We start from the raw sequence: 14,927 nt of genomic DNA, 5'->3' as shown, positions 1-14,927 counted from the left end.
CATGATAGAGTTGACTCTGTTTCACCGTCAAATGCGGAAAGAGGTAGGCTGCTACTAAAACAGCATCACACACTAGCCAACGTTCCAAGCCCTTCGGTATGAATATGGCACGTTCCACAAGATTCATCAGTTCGATGAAATCACTTTTAATGGTGCCAAGAACATTTAAACGCCAATCCTGGGAAGATTAAAATAAATATAAGTACATATATGTTTTACATAATAATTTAGTTGGTAATAATATTGAATTTAGCGTTTACAAGTGTAATATCAAAATCTCCATCGATGCACGTTTCCCACGGTAGAAGAGTCACAGGGGTGGGAACAGATGCTAAAACAATGTGTGCAGCTTCCGGATCCATCATAAAATTGAACTCGGCACTTTTGGTGATGTTGCCTTTGCCTGTAACCACAAAAGGATTTTTAAGTACGTATGGACAAATATTTAGTGAAGAACATATGTATGTATGTATGTATATATTTAGTACGTAAACCAAAATTAAATACACAATTATGTTTGATTGTTTTTTTTTTTTAATGAGAGGATTAAAATCCGTTTGAATATTTGCATGTAGGTAGGGTGGAAAATGGTACGGGGTTAAATGCTCTACAGAATTATATAAGTATATAAGTAAGTCCTGTATTGGATTTTTTTTATCAATTTTCTAGAAAATTTTATGGGAAAATTAAAAGAGTTAAAAAGGTGCTCGTACAGTTTTACCATGATGCAAAAATTTTAGAGGCAGCCTGAATATTTTTGAAATTTGCTAACATAACGAAAATGTTTTCAAGTTTTCAATCTCACCCATGCATTCTCACTTTCGGTCTCAAAACCCTATAAACATTCAGACTAATTTTAGAGTCAGAAAAGTCTCAGAATTCTGAGTTGTAACCCCCATCATGAGCTCAAAAAAGGGTCAGACAGAAAAGAGCATATTTCCCTTCTTAGAAGGGCACGCCATTATGAGTCCAGGCTTTCTGAGTCTTAAAAAAAATATTCTTTATAATTCCGATTATTAATAAACTTTTACTTCTAAATACGTGTGACTTTGATAGTTTTGTTCAACTCAGAATTTACCAAAGAGTCCGAAAGGAGTCAGTCCGGTTGACTGGTCTCACAATCATATTTATGACGAAAGAAAGACTCATAAATTGTGAGCACTCAGAAAATTGTTTAAAGAGATAAAGCGAAATTGAATATTTTCATCTATTTAATTTTTGTTTTACTTTTATTTGGCGTTTGAGTTGCTGTGAAAATTTCAATTTTGTAAAGTAGACAAAACTGCAAAAAATAAATCACGGCCGATGAATTTGACTATAGATCTCTGAAGACAAGAATTATGTTTGAAGTTGATTTGTGTATTCTTAAAATTAGATCCTTATACATACACATTAGGGCGGGTAAATTTTTTGACTACGCACGTATAGCATAGGAGAGCCCTACGTCTAATTCTAAACAAATTTGCCCATGGAGCTATGGGTCTAAAATCATTTTGGAGTTTGCCAAATTGCGAAATTAGTTTCGATAGAAATGTAAAAATGTTCACTGTTGCGTCCTCTGGTGGAAGTTTTAAGAAAAAAATAAGTCCAGAAATAGATTCCTCATACCAAAAAACCACTTGTAGCATGTTTTTATAAAAAATTTAAGCACTTTTCTACGACACTACAACAAAATGCTAAGAAAGATATTTTCGCAATTTGGCGAACTCCAAATTTATTTTAGACCCATGGGTTCTTCGGCATATTTGCTTAGCAATTACGCCTAGAATCCTTCTATCGAAAAAATCTCCCATACAAATTTCCTCGCCCTAATATACATACATACATAATTAATTGCTTACCCCTATAATTTCCACCCATAATGTAGATTTTTCCAATTTTATCCAAAAATGCTGAGCCATACATATTGATGCACGTCGCAAAATTGGTCAGCGGCCCCACCAATAAGAAATCCACCGTTTTCGGGTGCTAAAATGTTAAGAATTCAATAAATGTCTTGATCTGTAAATAAATACATACGAGTGTATGTAAAAGTATTCTTACCTTGCAAACAAAATCGTACATCGCAATTACCGCATGCTTTTCTCGCACTAAACTCAAATCCACTGGCTTCTCGTGTTCCACATTTCCAAAACCATCTTGTCCATGAAAATTTTCGGGATTTTTCCATTCATTTTTCATGATGGGACTACTGCAACCTTTATAGATTGCCAACTGAGAGCTTTTCTTTTAGAATTAGATTTTAATTACATTAAAATACATTTAAATACCTACATCATTTCTGTTGGCTGCTTTCAGTACTCGCAGCGTATTTATCAGAGTCTGATCGACACTTGTGTTTCCTTGTACGCATGTGATGCCGATAATTTCAAATTTTGCTGGTGAATCTGCTAATTCGGAACGATTTTTGTACACTGCTTCAGCTTTAATGAGCATCATCAGACCCCAGGCGTCATCATTGCCAACATCACAATCGTACACCACATATCTGCCCATATTTTAACTATAATGTAGAAGCTTGATTAAAAATAACTACATATGTACGTACGTATATTTCCACAGCAGTATGACAAAATCATGTAATAACTTAAGTCAAAGCTCTTTAACCAATATGTATTTAGTATATGTATTAAATGCAGTAAGTATATGTACATACATATATTTAAGTACCCAATATGAAAATAATTTAAGAATTAATATATCCTCCCCTTTTGCCAGAAGCATGAATGTAGAAATTTACCAATATTAAGTTATTGGGTTGACATGATTAACCTTTGGATGTTCTATGCTAGGGATGCCCAAATCAGCACATATGTGTCGCGGGCGACTGCGCGTGCAAAGCTTTGCACAGCAGTGCTGGGCAAGCGCGGAAGCAAAAAGTTATCGGAAGGGGAAAACGAAGTCAACAGAATTGTATTGCGACAGTGATGGAAAATGAGTGTGCATTGTGCCATTTTCGGCCCTTTCGGAAGCAGCCGGCACCTTCAGCACAATCGATTGATTTTCGGCACTATTTTTGCGTAACTCAATGCAACTAATAAATATTTCATTCGGATCCGCAATTAAAAATATTGTTTTTACATTAAATCGTATGTGCTTAAACTGATAAATGATATAAACATAGAAACGCAAGCAGAAGAATCTCGCTTAAACATTCTGCATATGCGCTTAACATTTTTGCTTAAACAAATTTGTCGAAATTTCATCTATAAAGCAAATATTAAATATCATTTAATATATAATTTAGATTTAAATAATCATTTTTAGTGGTGGGCGAGTCCGAGATGTTTAAATGATCGAGATAGTACATTCAATTCGCGTACATTTTTGAGAACTTTTTTCGTTGAAGGTGTTGCACTTTTTTTTCCATACTGAAATAAGAAGAATTTCACAAATAATTGCTATTTTACTAATAACTCTCTATGTATGTATGTATGTACGTACATATGTATGTATGTAGGTATTTTTGTTTATAAACTCTATAATTAAATCTTTAAAGATAACTTTTGTTTACTAAATAGTTTAGTCGCGAATAATCTTATCAGTCAACCATAATTTGTACTCTATATACGCGCATATGTATGTATGCGTGCGCACATGCCCGGTAGAAATAACCTTGTAATATCTCGCAATAGACTTAGAGTACGCGACAAACTAGACTGCTGGTGACGGTAAGTAGTCCAAAGTTTAATCCAAGCAGATGTAATATTCTATTCACATTAAACATTGAATGTAATAGGCGAGGTGTTAGTCTTTTAAACTATAATATTTTTTTTGAACACAACTCTAACTATGGTTAAAAGAACAAGCATGGCTTCTATAGCTATCACCTGTTTTTAACTGGCTAAGACCTCGCCACGAGATTTAATTTCACTATGTGGTACAGCCTTCCCCTAAAGAACAAGTGTTTAAATTATATATTCATATTTTATAATTTGAATATGAAAGCCAATTTTTGACGTAGAATACGTCTTACGTATCGATATGGAGGCTATGCTCAAATTTTGTAATTTTTAGAGCTTCACGAAAACGCTCATTGCACGAGAACTAATGAAGCGATTTCAAAGAAAAGTGTGGCGTTTCAAAGGAAAAGTTCCAAACCTACCGACAGATACATTTTTGTAAGTAACCAATTCGGTTTCTGTCGTAGAAACAACGGTAAATATTGGCTTATTTTGGGGTCAATTTTAAGCCTTTAAAGTGCTCTAGAAACTTATGATTTGCAGATATAACTTTCATTTTCGGGATATATGTATGTAGGTTCTTTAGAGCAATAGAAATGTTATCATGTACAAATTTTATATAAATTCAACAAAACTTGAGCATTGTATGCCAAAAAATTTATGAAAAAATGTGCAACTTTTTTTATTACCAAAATGCTCAAAGCCGCTCGAATGATTTTGTTTTTGTTTTCTTTAGTCAAAAATTCAAGTTTTGTCCTTTCATTTGGAATAAGGGAAGTATTGGTTGATATCTTCCAAGTATGTTTATGTTATTCAAATAAGTATATGGGCATAAATGATTTTCCAGACAAAATCACTTCGTAATTATTTTGCAAGCACATGCATGCGTTGGAAGTGAGTCCATTTTCGCTACTGGGTATATTTAGGAAGGTTGCCACGTGTTTCAAAAAACAGCTTTGACTTAAATAAAGGGAGAAAATCTCTTGATCTCTCACCACCGGGAGTGATGTTAAAAAATTTAGTCTCAAAATATATTTTAACTAATAGATACTAGTTTTATTTTTTTTTGTTGCGTAGTCGGTAAGAATATGGTATTGTATTCCTGGACTGTTTGAATAAATAAAATGAAATGAAATGAAATGAAATTTAAATGTATATCCTGATATAGACATCAAACGAGAGAAGTTGTGGTTCGAAAATATTTTGCAGAGTGTTGCCACCTTGTTACAAAGTTAGATTCAATATAAGCAATAGGTTAAAATAATTACTTCAATATGAATATAAATCAAAATTTCTTTGAAGAAACTTTATTTCTAAACTGCATGTAGGAGGGTTGCCACCTGATTTTATAATTAAATTCAATTTGAATTAAGAGTATTAGATAATTTTAATATGTATCACAAACAAGTGTCAGGCGAACAAGGTTTAACGAGGATAATTATATGAAATATTGAAATATTGGCGTCAAACAAAAAAGTATTAAAAAAATATTTGAATTGAGAATTTATGATGTAAAAGAGGGTTTCCACCTGCGTAAAAAGTTAAACTCAAATTATTTAATAAGACAAATGAATTATTAAAGTATGGGTATAAATTGATTTTGGTTAAAAATATTTTTTTCTGAACTTTATTTAAGAACATATGGCAATGTTTTAGAAATTACATTCAACTTGGATTAAGGGAATTGTTTAAATTAGAATTTAATTAAAGTATGCATAGGAGCGTTGTCACGTATTTAAAAAATCAAGTTTAACTTAAATCATCAGGCATATGAAATATGTAAGTATCACAATATCAGACGCAAGAGATTATTTATTTCTTAACGATATTTAGTAGGGTTGCCAGCTGTTTCCAAAGTCTTAGCTAACTTATGCACAGATCCGAAAACGAAGATAATGCGAAGACGAGCACAAACACGAAGAATAATACTAATAAGGGACCTAGGCTAATATAAAAGGTAATACAAATTTCTGCAGTATGAAAGGAAATAAAAATATTATTATTTATATTTTGCAATTCATATTGATTTATTATCCCAGTGGGAAAAGGTAATGTCTGCGAATGTAAAAAGTAATGGATAGCCCCTATAACCGACGAGCGAAAAGATGCAAGAATTTCTCCACAACGATGTCATACGAAAGTAATGTGTCGCGTGTTGCTTTACGAAACTATAAATAGAATAAAAAAATAAAAATAAAAAATAAAGTCCGTGCCACAGGTTTGAGCCCGTGACCAACAACACGGCAGTCGAATACGTATCCATTCGGCTACAGTAGCTGTTGAGATAATGTGAACAAAAACCATACTTGAGTTAGTTTTCAAACTTTTTGTATTGTTTGTCGCTTCAAAGCTACACATCATCCGCTCGCTTACATTGAGATGCATCTTTTCGTTTAAGCGTAGTTATTAATCTCTTCTTAGTAGAAAAAGGTAATGGATTCCCATTTTCCCACTGGGAAATTCAATTCAATACAATCAAAACGAATATTTCATGTACCGTTTTTAACTTGAATGTGATCTTAATAATGTCACGTATTCTACGTTTAAATTTAGCGGCTGTGACTGCGACACGGGTCAAGACGAAGGCGCTGGACTGATCCTTTTTAATACATACTTTATGGACTTGAGTATTCACACTTGTAAAAGTTTCATATAAAAACTATTTCACCTCACCAAAAGCCGAATGCAAACTGCCGCTATAGTATGTATTCACTCATTGCTTATCAAATTGTCTAATTTATTTCTCATAGATAAATAGAGTAGTGTACTATAAAATTTATAAGTGTGTATGTATGTATATGAACATACCTGCCCAGTCGGAAAATGGGGAATGCATTACCTTTCTCTACCAAGAAAAGAGTAACGAATACGATTGTACGAAAAGATGCATCACAATGTGAGCGAGCCGAAGATTTGAAGTCGTATTATAACCGAATTGTTGCATTCCTAATGGGGAATTTACATGAGGCGATTTTACAGGTAGCTTTTAGTTGAATGCAGCAGGTGTACACAAAATTGGATTTCTGTTGTTCGATGATATTTAAAAATTACACTGGTTTACAGCAAAAATGTTCAATGGATGCCACTATCTAATTTCTCGGTGATTCCGAAAATCGAGTCAATTTTTTTCCATGGAGACGTTTTTGAGATATTTGCAATTTACCGTTATTTGGCTTAAAATAAAAAGTGGTTCCACTTAATCATGTACATATATCTTACGAACCAATTTAACGATCTTAAAATGAGATACGGCAAATGAAAGCTAACAAAACCATAAACCATATATACATCACTATCCGATAGGACTGATAGTTTCTGACAAATTAATTAATCATTCCAGTATTTTTTTTTGAAAAAATTAAAAAAAAATCAAACTTTAACAGAAGAAAAATTTAAAAAATAACAGGCTCTGTGCGAAATGTTTGCATTTGTGCTAAAGCCTGTTCTGTTACATTGAAATCAAGTTACCAATGAAAAAAATCGATCAACAAATAAAGAAACAATGAGTGGTCAAATGAAAATATGCAAAGATTTTTTATATGAAAAATGAGCAGGACAGGATGTTACTCATATGCCATGTACACTTGATTTTTTTGAAGGAAAAGTTGTATCTCAGAGGTGGTTCCATATTAATTTCGTTAAGATACGATTATTGGATCATGAAGAAATTAACGGGTTTCTTAAATTTTTATATGAGATTTGAAGTCGGTTTTGTTTTTTGCTTAAAAATTTCTTGTTGGAGTCTAATTTTTTCGTTTTTGTTATTTTTGTTATTTTATGGCCTTATAACAATTATATACAACAATTTTTATTGAGCTCGAGGCCGTTTTTTCTATTTTTTCTACACATTATGTACACATACTATAACCGGTCATATTTAATTTTCAGATCTTAAGGGATTCTAATTAATCATAAGAATTTAAGTTTTATTACAAAATTGAGACTCAATTGAAATGGTTAAAAATGGTGGAAAAATAAAAAGAGAGTGAGAAATTAACTTGCCGGCTTTCTGAAACCTTCTGGAGTATATCAGTGTTGCCACACATGGGTTTTTCCTACCAAAACTGGTAGGTTTATTTCCATGTGGTAGGTTGGTAAGCTAGATTGAATTTTTGTAGGTTCCGCGACAAAAATATTTATTTGCGAAAAATAGAAAATATGTATTTCCAAACATTTTAGCAACCTTATATGTATATGTACTGAAGACAGGTGCGTTTAAAAGGGCTTGCCAATAAGCCCACTGAGTCCACAATTGTCCCATTTACCAAAAGAAGGAAGTGAACTTGACTAGCATCTAGGCATAACTCTGGACAAAAAGGCTCAGTTGGAACTCACATCTGTGGAATGTTACCAACAAGGATACAAGTTACCTTTATATCTGTCTCAGAGACTTCACTGGTAAGACTTGGGGAATATCACCCTATCCATCGTACTGGTATTTAAATACGGTAGTAAAACTCGTCGTTACATATGCGGCACTGGCCTGGTGGCCAAAAGTTAAGCAAGGAAACGCGGGTGCCACCTTGAGTAAGCTGCACCGACTGGTCCGCGTGGCTATCACAGAATCTATGCTCACCTGTCCTACGGATGCTCTTGGTGTCATTACAGACATTCCCCCTCTGTCTATTCTAATTGAAAAAGAGGCCTGGTGGAGCGCCCTACGGCTGCCTAATACGATCAGCATGTAAAGTGGAGATCTTCGGAGTAATTTGGAGGTTCTCAAAGTATTTCTGGGTGATCCCGAGTTGTCCTTCTACTAACCTTACAAGGGCAGAATTCTTGAAAGGAACTGCTTGTGTAGCGAGAAACACAACGTTTATTGTAGCTTTGTCCGTGCTGAAGCCAAACCTGGTCGTAGAACTGCTCTAGCATGTTAGGATTTTGAGATATCCTTACCTCAAAGAGTCAATAACAAGGTTTTTGGCGATATTTGAGGTTATAAGATATGAACAATATGTACCCAGTTAATTTGTTTTTATTGTGCTAGCTGTGTTTTAGTTTTACTAAATGGTATCTTATTTAAATTTTTAATAAACTTTACATTGAAAAATAATTAAAGGCTAAAAAAAATGTTGGTAGGTTTTGGCAGGAAGAAAAATTTTACCGCGGCAAGACTGGAGTACAGTGCACGTCCGATAACGTGAACTAATTAAACCCAAGGGAGTTCACATTAACAAAAGTGTATCACGTTTTCGAATGCGCATATATTTACTCATTTAAATTGACATTTTATTATTGTTTTGTTTACATATTAATTTGAGTTTAAGAGATATGATATGAAACGTAAACTAACTCACTATCTTTGTGCATATCTGCGCACACGAACAAACCTCAGCATTTAAATTGAGAAGAAGATCGACGGTGCTGAACATCAAGGAGTGAAGTTCAGCTCCCCATTTTGCTTTTAAAACCGCCAACAGCATACTATCTTCAGTATCATCATCGTTTCTGGTAAAATTTAAAATATTGTTCCAGCACCTAGCTATGGTTTCTTCGCGTCGACACGACCCCAAGCGGCATCCAAAAGATTTATAGCTTTTTTTAATGCTATTTTCTTCATCGACTCGAGCAAATCAGATTGCATCGCTGCCATTGAAGCTAAAAGGCTTTTTCTGTAGTGCAGCTTCGTGATTTTTATTGCATTCTGATGTATCGGTTGAATGAGGGGAGTAACGTTTGGTGGCATGAACATTTGCGAAAATCCGCCCATCTTCTGTTGTCAGTTCAGCTTCATTTGGATGTGAAGGAGCGTTGTTATCCAAGCTGATTTTGAGCTTTTGTAGTCGGTGGGACACTGAAAGTTTTTAAAGCAGCGTGGATTCTTCGCTTTTCCGATTACCAAAATTTTAAGTTTATGAGATCCAGTGGCGTTTAAGCAACACAAGAACGTGATTCGCTGCCTCTCGACTTTACGCTTGGCTCTCTCAGAATAAGCCGGACTCATCAGCATTATATAGCTGATCATTGCACAACTCCATTTCGGCCATTTCAGCTTTAAGTTTTTCTTTAAACGGATCCACTAGCCGAGGCTGCGAAGACAGTTTCGCAGTTTCTTATTTCGCATACGAATAAACCAACGATAAAGAGCTTTCTCCATTTTGGGCAGTTCTGAAGTACGCAGTGTTTTTCTTTTTCCATTAATGCCACAAATGGTTGACTTAGCAACATTATATTTATTCGCTAAGAACGTCACACTCGGCCCTTTTTGTAAAAAACCGAGAATTTCAGCTTTTTCTTTTAATATCAAGCACACAGGCTTCTTAGAACTAATTTTTAAGCAGCAAATCTAAGGTGGAACACTCCATTCAAAGCCAAAATTGTGACTGAAATGTTTTATGCGTTACATGCAACCACAAATAAAACGCATAACTTTCTATTAGGGGATTCCCCAAGTTCAGAATTGTTTCAGCTCAATGGGAACTACATTCAAACATTGAAACGTGTATTGTGCATGTTATAGAGCTTTCTCGCCTTGTTCACGTTTTAGAATAGTCAATGCACAAAAAAAGCTTGTTCACGTTTTGGAGTGTTCACGTTTTCGAGCGTGCGCTGTATATGCATGTACATACATATGTGCATTTATATGTTTATATATACATACATACATATGCAAATGTAGATATATGTACATACCTCTTTGTTAGCAAATGCCGTCAGGTACGTGGTGTGCGGGATATCAAGGCAAATGTAAATAATAACGCTACAGTAATGGTGATCGTTGCCGGTTGATTAAGTGAAACGCAAACCGCCTTCGCACACGCGGCGCACTCACTTGCTCTGCTTTGCAATTTAGTATGCCGGAATAGTTTCTTGGGAACAGCTCGCAATAATCGGACAGCAGAGAGCAAGTACGCAGGAATGTTTTTATTTAGCAAGAAAAAAGCGTTGGCAAAAATTAATAATAAAAAAAGTTATTTTGTGCTACTTTACCTATACATACATATCGTCGAGGTATTTGCAAAACCGCCTATCTTCGTTACTCAAATTTTACAGGAGAGCGAAAAAACGGTTTATTCTTTGAAGGCATTGCCTTGATAGGCGGTACTTTCTCTAGCTATTATTTTACAAATCTGTTGTTTTAATAAGGATTTAACGATTTTTATGCATAAATCTCGATGCCAGGAGTTCAGGGTTAGCAAATCAAATTTTTGCTACAACTGCGATTTAGGCAGGCGGTTTTGCAACTGGTCGATGGGCGGTTTTGCAAAAACATCGACGATATGTACATATGTGCGTTTACTTGTAAATTTAATATTTCCCTCATACAAATACCTTTCTTCCGAACATTAAGCGGTTTCTGTGGCCGACGGCAAAGTGATGATTTAAAAAAATACTAAGCGCGAACAGGGAACTGCTGCGTTAAATGACACAAAATCGTTTTGTTCTTTTGGATTGTGATGGCGGCAGCGACGATGCGTGGGCCTTGCTGGTGTTGCTCAAGGCAGCCACCGAACAGCGACTGACACTACTGGGAGTGACAATTTGTGGCTGTGGAAATACCGATCTACACAATGCAGCTCAGAATATGTATCGGATTTTGAAAGCTTCCAACCGTACCGAGGTATATACATACATATATTTTAATTTGATAACAATGATAACTAAATGTCAAATGTCAAACATGGTAAAATGCAGTTTCAAAACTTCATTTCTCCCACCTCCTCCCCCCGCTCAGATTCCCATTTATCTTGGTGCTGCCGAGTCACTCATACCACTCAACGAACCGCTCGATGATGACAAATATTTTCATGGCCGCGATGGATTCGGCGACATATTGCCCCTAGAAGAAGATTATAAAATTGAACAGGTGGTGCAAAAAGAACACGCTGTGGTGGCCATAAATAAATTTTGTACGCAGGTAGGTACATACGTGAGTGAGCTGTTAAAAATTATCGAATTCCACTTCCCTTTCGCCACTTGCAGCATTCGAAAAAGGTAACAATCATAAGTGTTGGCCCGTTAACTAACATCGCGCTTTGCTACTCCATGTTTGGTGCGCAATTTGCAAATGCAGTAAAGGATATTTATATAATGGGCGGTAATCATCAAGGTAAATAACTTAGAAACATACTTATGTACTACATATATATACTTACATATCATGAAATCTAAAATTTTTCATGAAAAGTCAAGTATGTTTTCAAATTTTAAACCTTACTAATTTTCTCGACTCCAACTTAAAATTTATCTGCGCATTAAATTGTCTATTATAGCCCAATTATGCGTACTTGCACTGCTATACCATTTTTACATAAAAAACAAAACTCAACAGAACACATTCTTATGTGACAACTCTCATGCAAAGCTAAGTATGCATAACTGGGCTATTAGGTAAGGCTGACTAGTCACTGTTGGCTAGCCACAGACCATTAAGGCTCAAAACATTACCAAACGTTACGTCTACTACTAAATTATACAACAATGTTGAAAAATATATCAGTCCTTCTGGTGAACAGGACCCTCTTTTGTAATTCATTATCTCGTTATTACTTCCGCATTCTCAAGTCCATCGGCATACGCCCCTTGCAGTCATGCCTCTCTGCCACTCTGGCTGCTTTTGAGTATTGAAGTATTGCTAAGCTCAAATTTCCCGCAAAATGCATACAGGATCACTTTTGGACTCATCGTGTAAAGATGCATCGAGTCTGCTATACTTATACTCTTTCGCAAACCTTTGTTTGTTTTGAAAACTCTTTGCTTAGAGTGTCCAGTTTCTCAAGTTCCAAACTAATTTATGAAATAAACCAGAATGAATAAGATTTGGTTAAGAGCATTAAAATTCCATATTTAAAATATACTGGTGAAAATTTTATTTTTTAGTAAAATTACCCTAAATAATTGCATACAAAATCTTGTCTGCAGGCGTTGGAAATTGCACACGTTGCGCTGAATTCAATTTCTATTCAGATCCCGAAGCAGCTCATTCAGTGCTTGCCAGATCTGTATGTCCCATCACAATATTGCCCTGGGAGCCGTGCTTGGAGGATCGTTTCTTTATATGCATTGTATGTGTAAAATAGATTGGCCGTTTTAAATAAAATTACTATATTGCAGATCTACATGTATTACTTTCCAGAACTGGCGTCTCGACGAACTTGGTAGAACCGCTGAGAAAACGTCTTCCGCCATCGAGATATTGAATAAAGTGGAGCGGGCGCAATGGCTGCCATCAAGATTCAAGAGTTGGATACCATGTGATGCTCTAGTTGTAGCCGCATTCCTTTTTGAAACCGCAATTGTCAAAAAGACAAGCAAATGGCATGCAACTGTAGATTTGACGGGACATACCCGTGGGCAAATGATTTTAGATCATTTACAAGAAGTGGATAAGTATCCAAAGAATGTACGAATCATTGAATGGTTGGATGCGGTCGTTTTCAAGAAAATTGCATTATGGGCTGTGGGATTGCAGGACGAGCTTATCATCAACCATACAAATGGAAATGTGGAAATATAATGTTAGTTTTAATATGATGATAAGATGTTTTTATTTTGCATTTGTTGTACCTTTTCATGAAAATTATTAATATAACATATGTATAAATTCGAATAACTATGTCTCCGCAGGCAAAAGTTTTTATCTTGAAAATGTTATCAGACAATATTTTGCTGATGGAGACCGCCTATTGCTCTTGGCAAGCAATAACACTGGTTTACAACAAAAATGTTCTCCAGACGCCACTATCCAATTCCTTTGTAGAATTGCTCGGTGATTCCGAAAATCGAGTTATTTTTTCTTTTCTATGGATACATTTTCGTATTACTCAGGTATACGCGGCGTATGTGCAACATTCTTTCGTGCTCAATTTTCATACAAAAAATCTTGCGCATTTTTATTTGACCACTCATTATTTCGTATTTATCGATCGATTTTCTTCATCAGTAACTTGATTTTTTTTTTGTAACACAACAGGCTTTAGTACAAATGCAAAAATTTAGCACAGAACCTGTTGTTTTTTAAATTTTTCTTCTGTTAAAGTTTGATTTCTTTTTTTCATTTTTGCATTAAAAAATAAAAAAAGCTGGAATTATTAATTAATTTGTCAGAAACTATAAGCCCTATCGGAAAGTGATGTATATACAGTTTATGGAGAATTTCATTTTAAATTGATTCGTAAGATATGCGTGTTTTAAAGGAACCAATTTTTGCTTTAAGCTGAATAACGCAAAATTTCAAATGCCTCGAAAACGTATCCATAGAAAAACAAAAATGAACTCGATTTTCGGAATCACCGCGCGATTCTACATAGAAATTGGATAGTGGCGTTTGGAGAACAAAAACCAAATTAAAATTTGTGATCCAGTGTAATTATCGGAGCTTTTAAGCTGATAAGTATTGCCAGCAATATAGTTGTTTGACAGTTCCATTTTCAAATGCGCGAAAACGTCGGTGGCGGCAGCATTATTGATATTGCAATATAAAACCAAAAATTGTTTTCTATTTAAATATTTGTTGAAGCCATGTAAATCTCTACATACAGTTCAATGCGAGCGTGAACGTGAACTTTTTATTTTGACCAATATCTTCGTTATTACTCACTTTTTGCAATAGTTAGTACATCAAAGGATATAGAATTAAAATAGCTAGCAGAATTATAGAATAAACAGTAATTTAAGATGCAAAATATGTATGCATTTGAATACGTAAACTTGTCGCTCACAAGCGAATGCTTTGCGTAGCGCACAATTGAGTGTGAGCTTGTAAAATATGCATATTACACATATTTTAATTTACTTTTAAGCCAATAATTCTGAAAGATATTTAACTTTATATCTTTTGATGTATTAACTATTGCATAAAGTGACTTAATAACCAAAATATTGATCAAAATAAAAAGTTCACGCTCACGCTCGCATACATATTTACACATGTATCGGGCAATACAAATTACAGTTGGTAGGCAAAACGTTTGCTTGTGTAGACTGTTAAATAAACCAGGGTTCAGAAATATTAACTACTCTGGCCAACAGTGATTTTGGTGCAGAGAAGCTGCAATTCTTAACTTAGGGCCTTATACTCATTACATAAATATAAAAGAAGTAAAGAAGTATAAGTTCGGATGAAAACGAACTTTATACACCCGGCGCTGGTATCAAATATCGCCGTTTCAACTTTCTCTAAACTACCTTTACATGATAAGCAGGGGTGTTTTCCCCGATTTCATACGATTTCGATAATAGGCAGAGTTAGACTTAATAAAGTCACTGAACCAAGTTTAATAGAAATCGATAAAGCAGCTACCG

At 34.8% G+C, this 14,927-nt stretch overlaps 1 protein-coding gene across 2 annotated transcripts in view; it reads left to right on the top strand.

Moving 5' to 3' along the window:
- Positions 1–13,236, top strand: part of LOC118732895 (pyrimidine-specific ribonucleoside hydrolase RihA) — a 14,243-nt gene extending 1,007 nt beyond the window's left edge. The window contains exons 1-6 of one of the 2 annotated variants that reach the window (XM_036462008.1): positions 10,481–10,531; positions 10,975–11,244; positions 11,359–11,541; positions 11,607–11,733; positions 12,546–12,688; positions 12,760–13,236. In XM_036462008.1, the coding sequence (XP_036317901.1) occupies positions 11,047–11,244; positions 11,359–11,541; positions 11,607–11,733; positions 12,546–12,688; positions 12,760–13,140 (1,032 nt within the window). In that variant the 5' untranslated portion in view covers positions 10,481–10,531; positions 10,975–11,046 and the 3' untranslated portion in view covers positions 13,141–13,236. Of the gene's footprint in view, positions 1–10,480; positions 10,532–10,974; positions 11,245–11,358; positions 11,542–11,606; positions 11,734–12,545; positions 12,689–12,759 lie in introns of those variants that run through there. The other variant, XM_036462009.1, reaches the window with a different exon arrangement.
- The last annotated feature ends 1,691 nt before the right edge of the window (positions 13,237–14,927 follow it).

Source organism: Rhagoletis pomonella, unplaced genomic scaffold, assembly GCF_013731165.1.
Source record: "Rhagoletis pomonella isolate Grant_MI unplaced genomic scaffold, Rhpom_1.0 Rhpom_scaffold_00002, whole genome shotgun sequence".
In the NCBI taxonomy this organism is placed as follows: domain Eukaryota; kingdom Metazoa; phylum Arthropoda; class Insecta; order Diptera; family Tephritidae; genus Rhagoletis; species Rhagoletis pomonella.
Note: the sequence above shows the minus strand (reverse complement) of the source record. Positions and strands in the feature narration are given on the sequence as shown.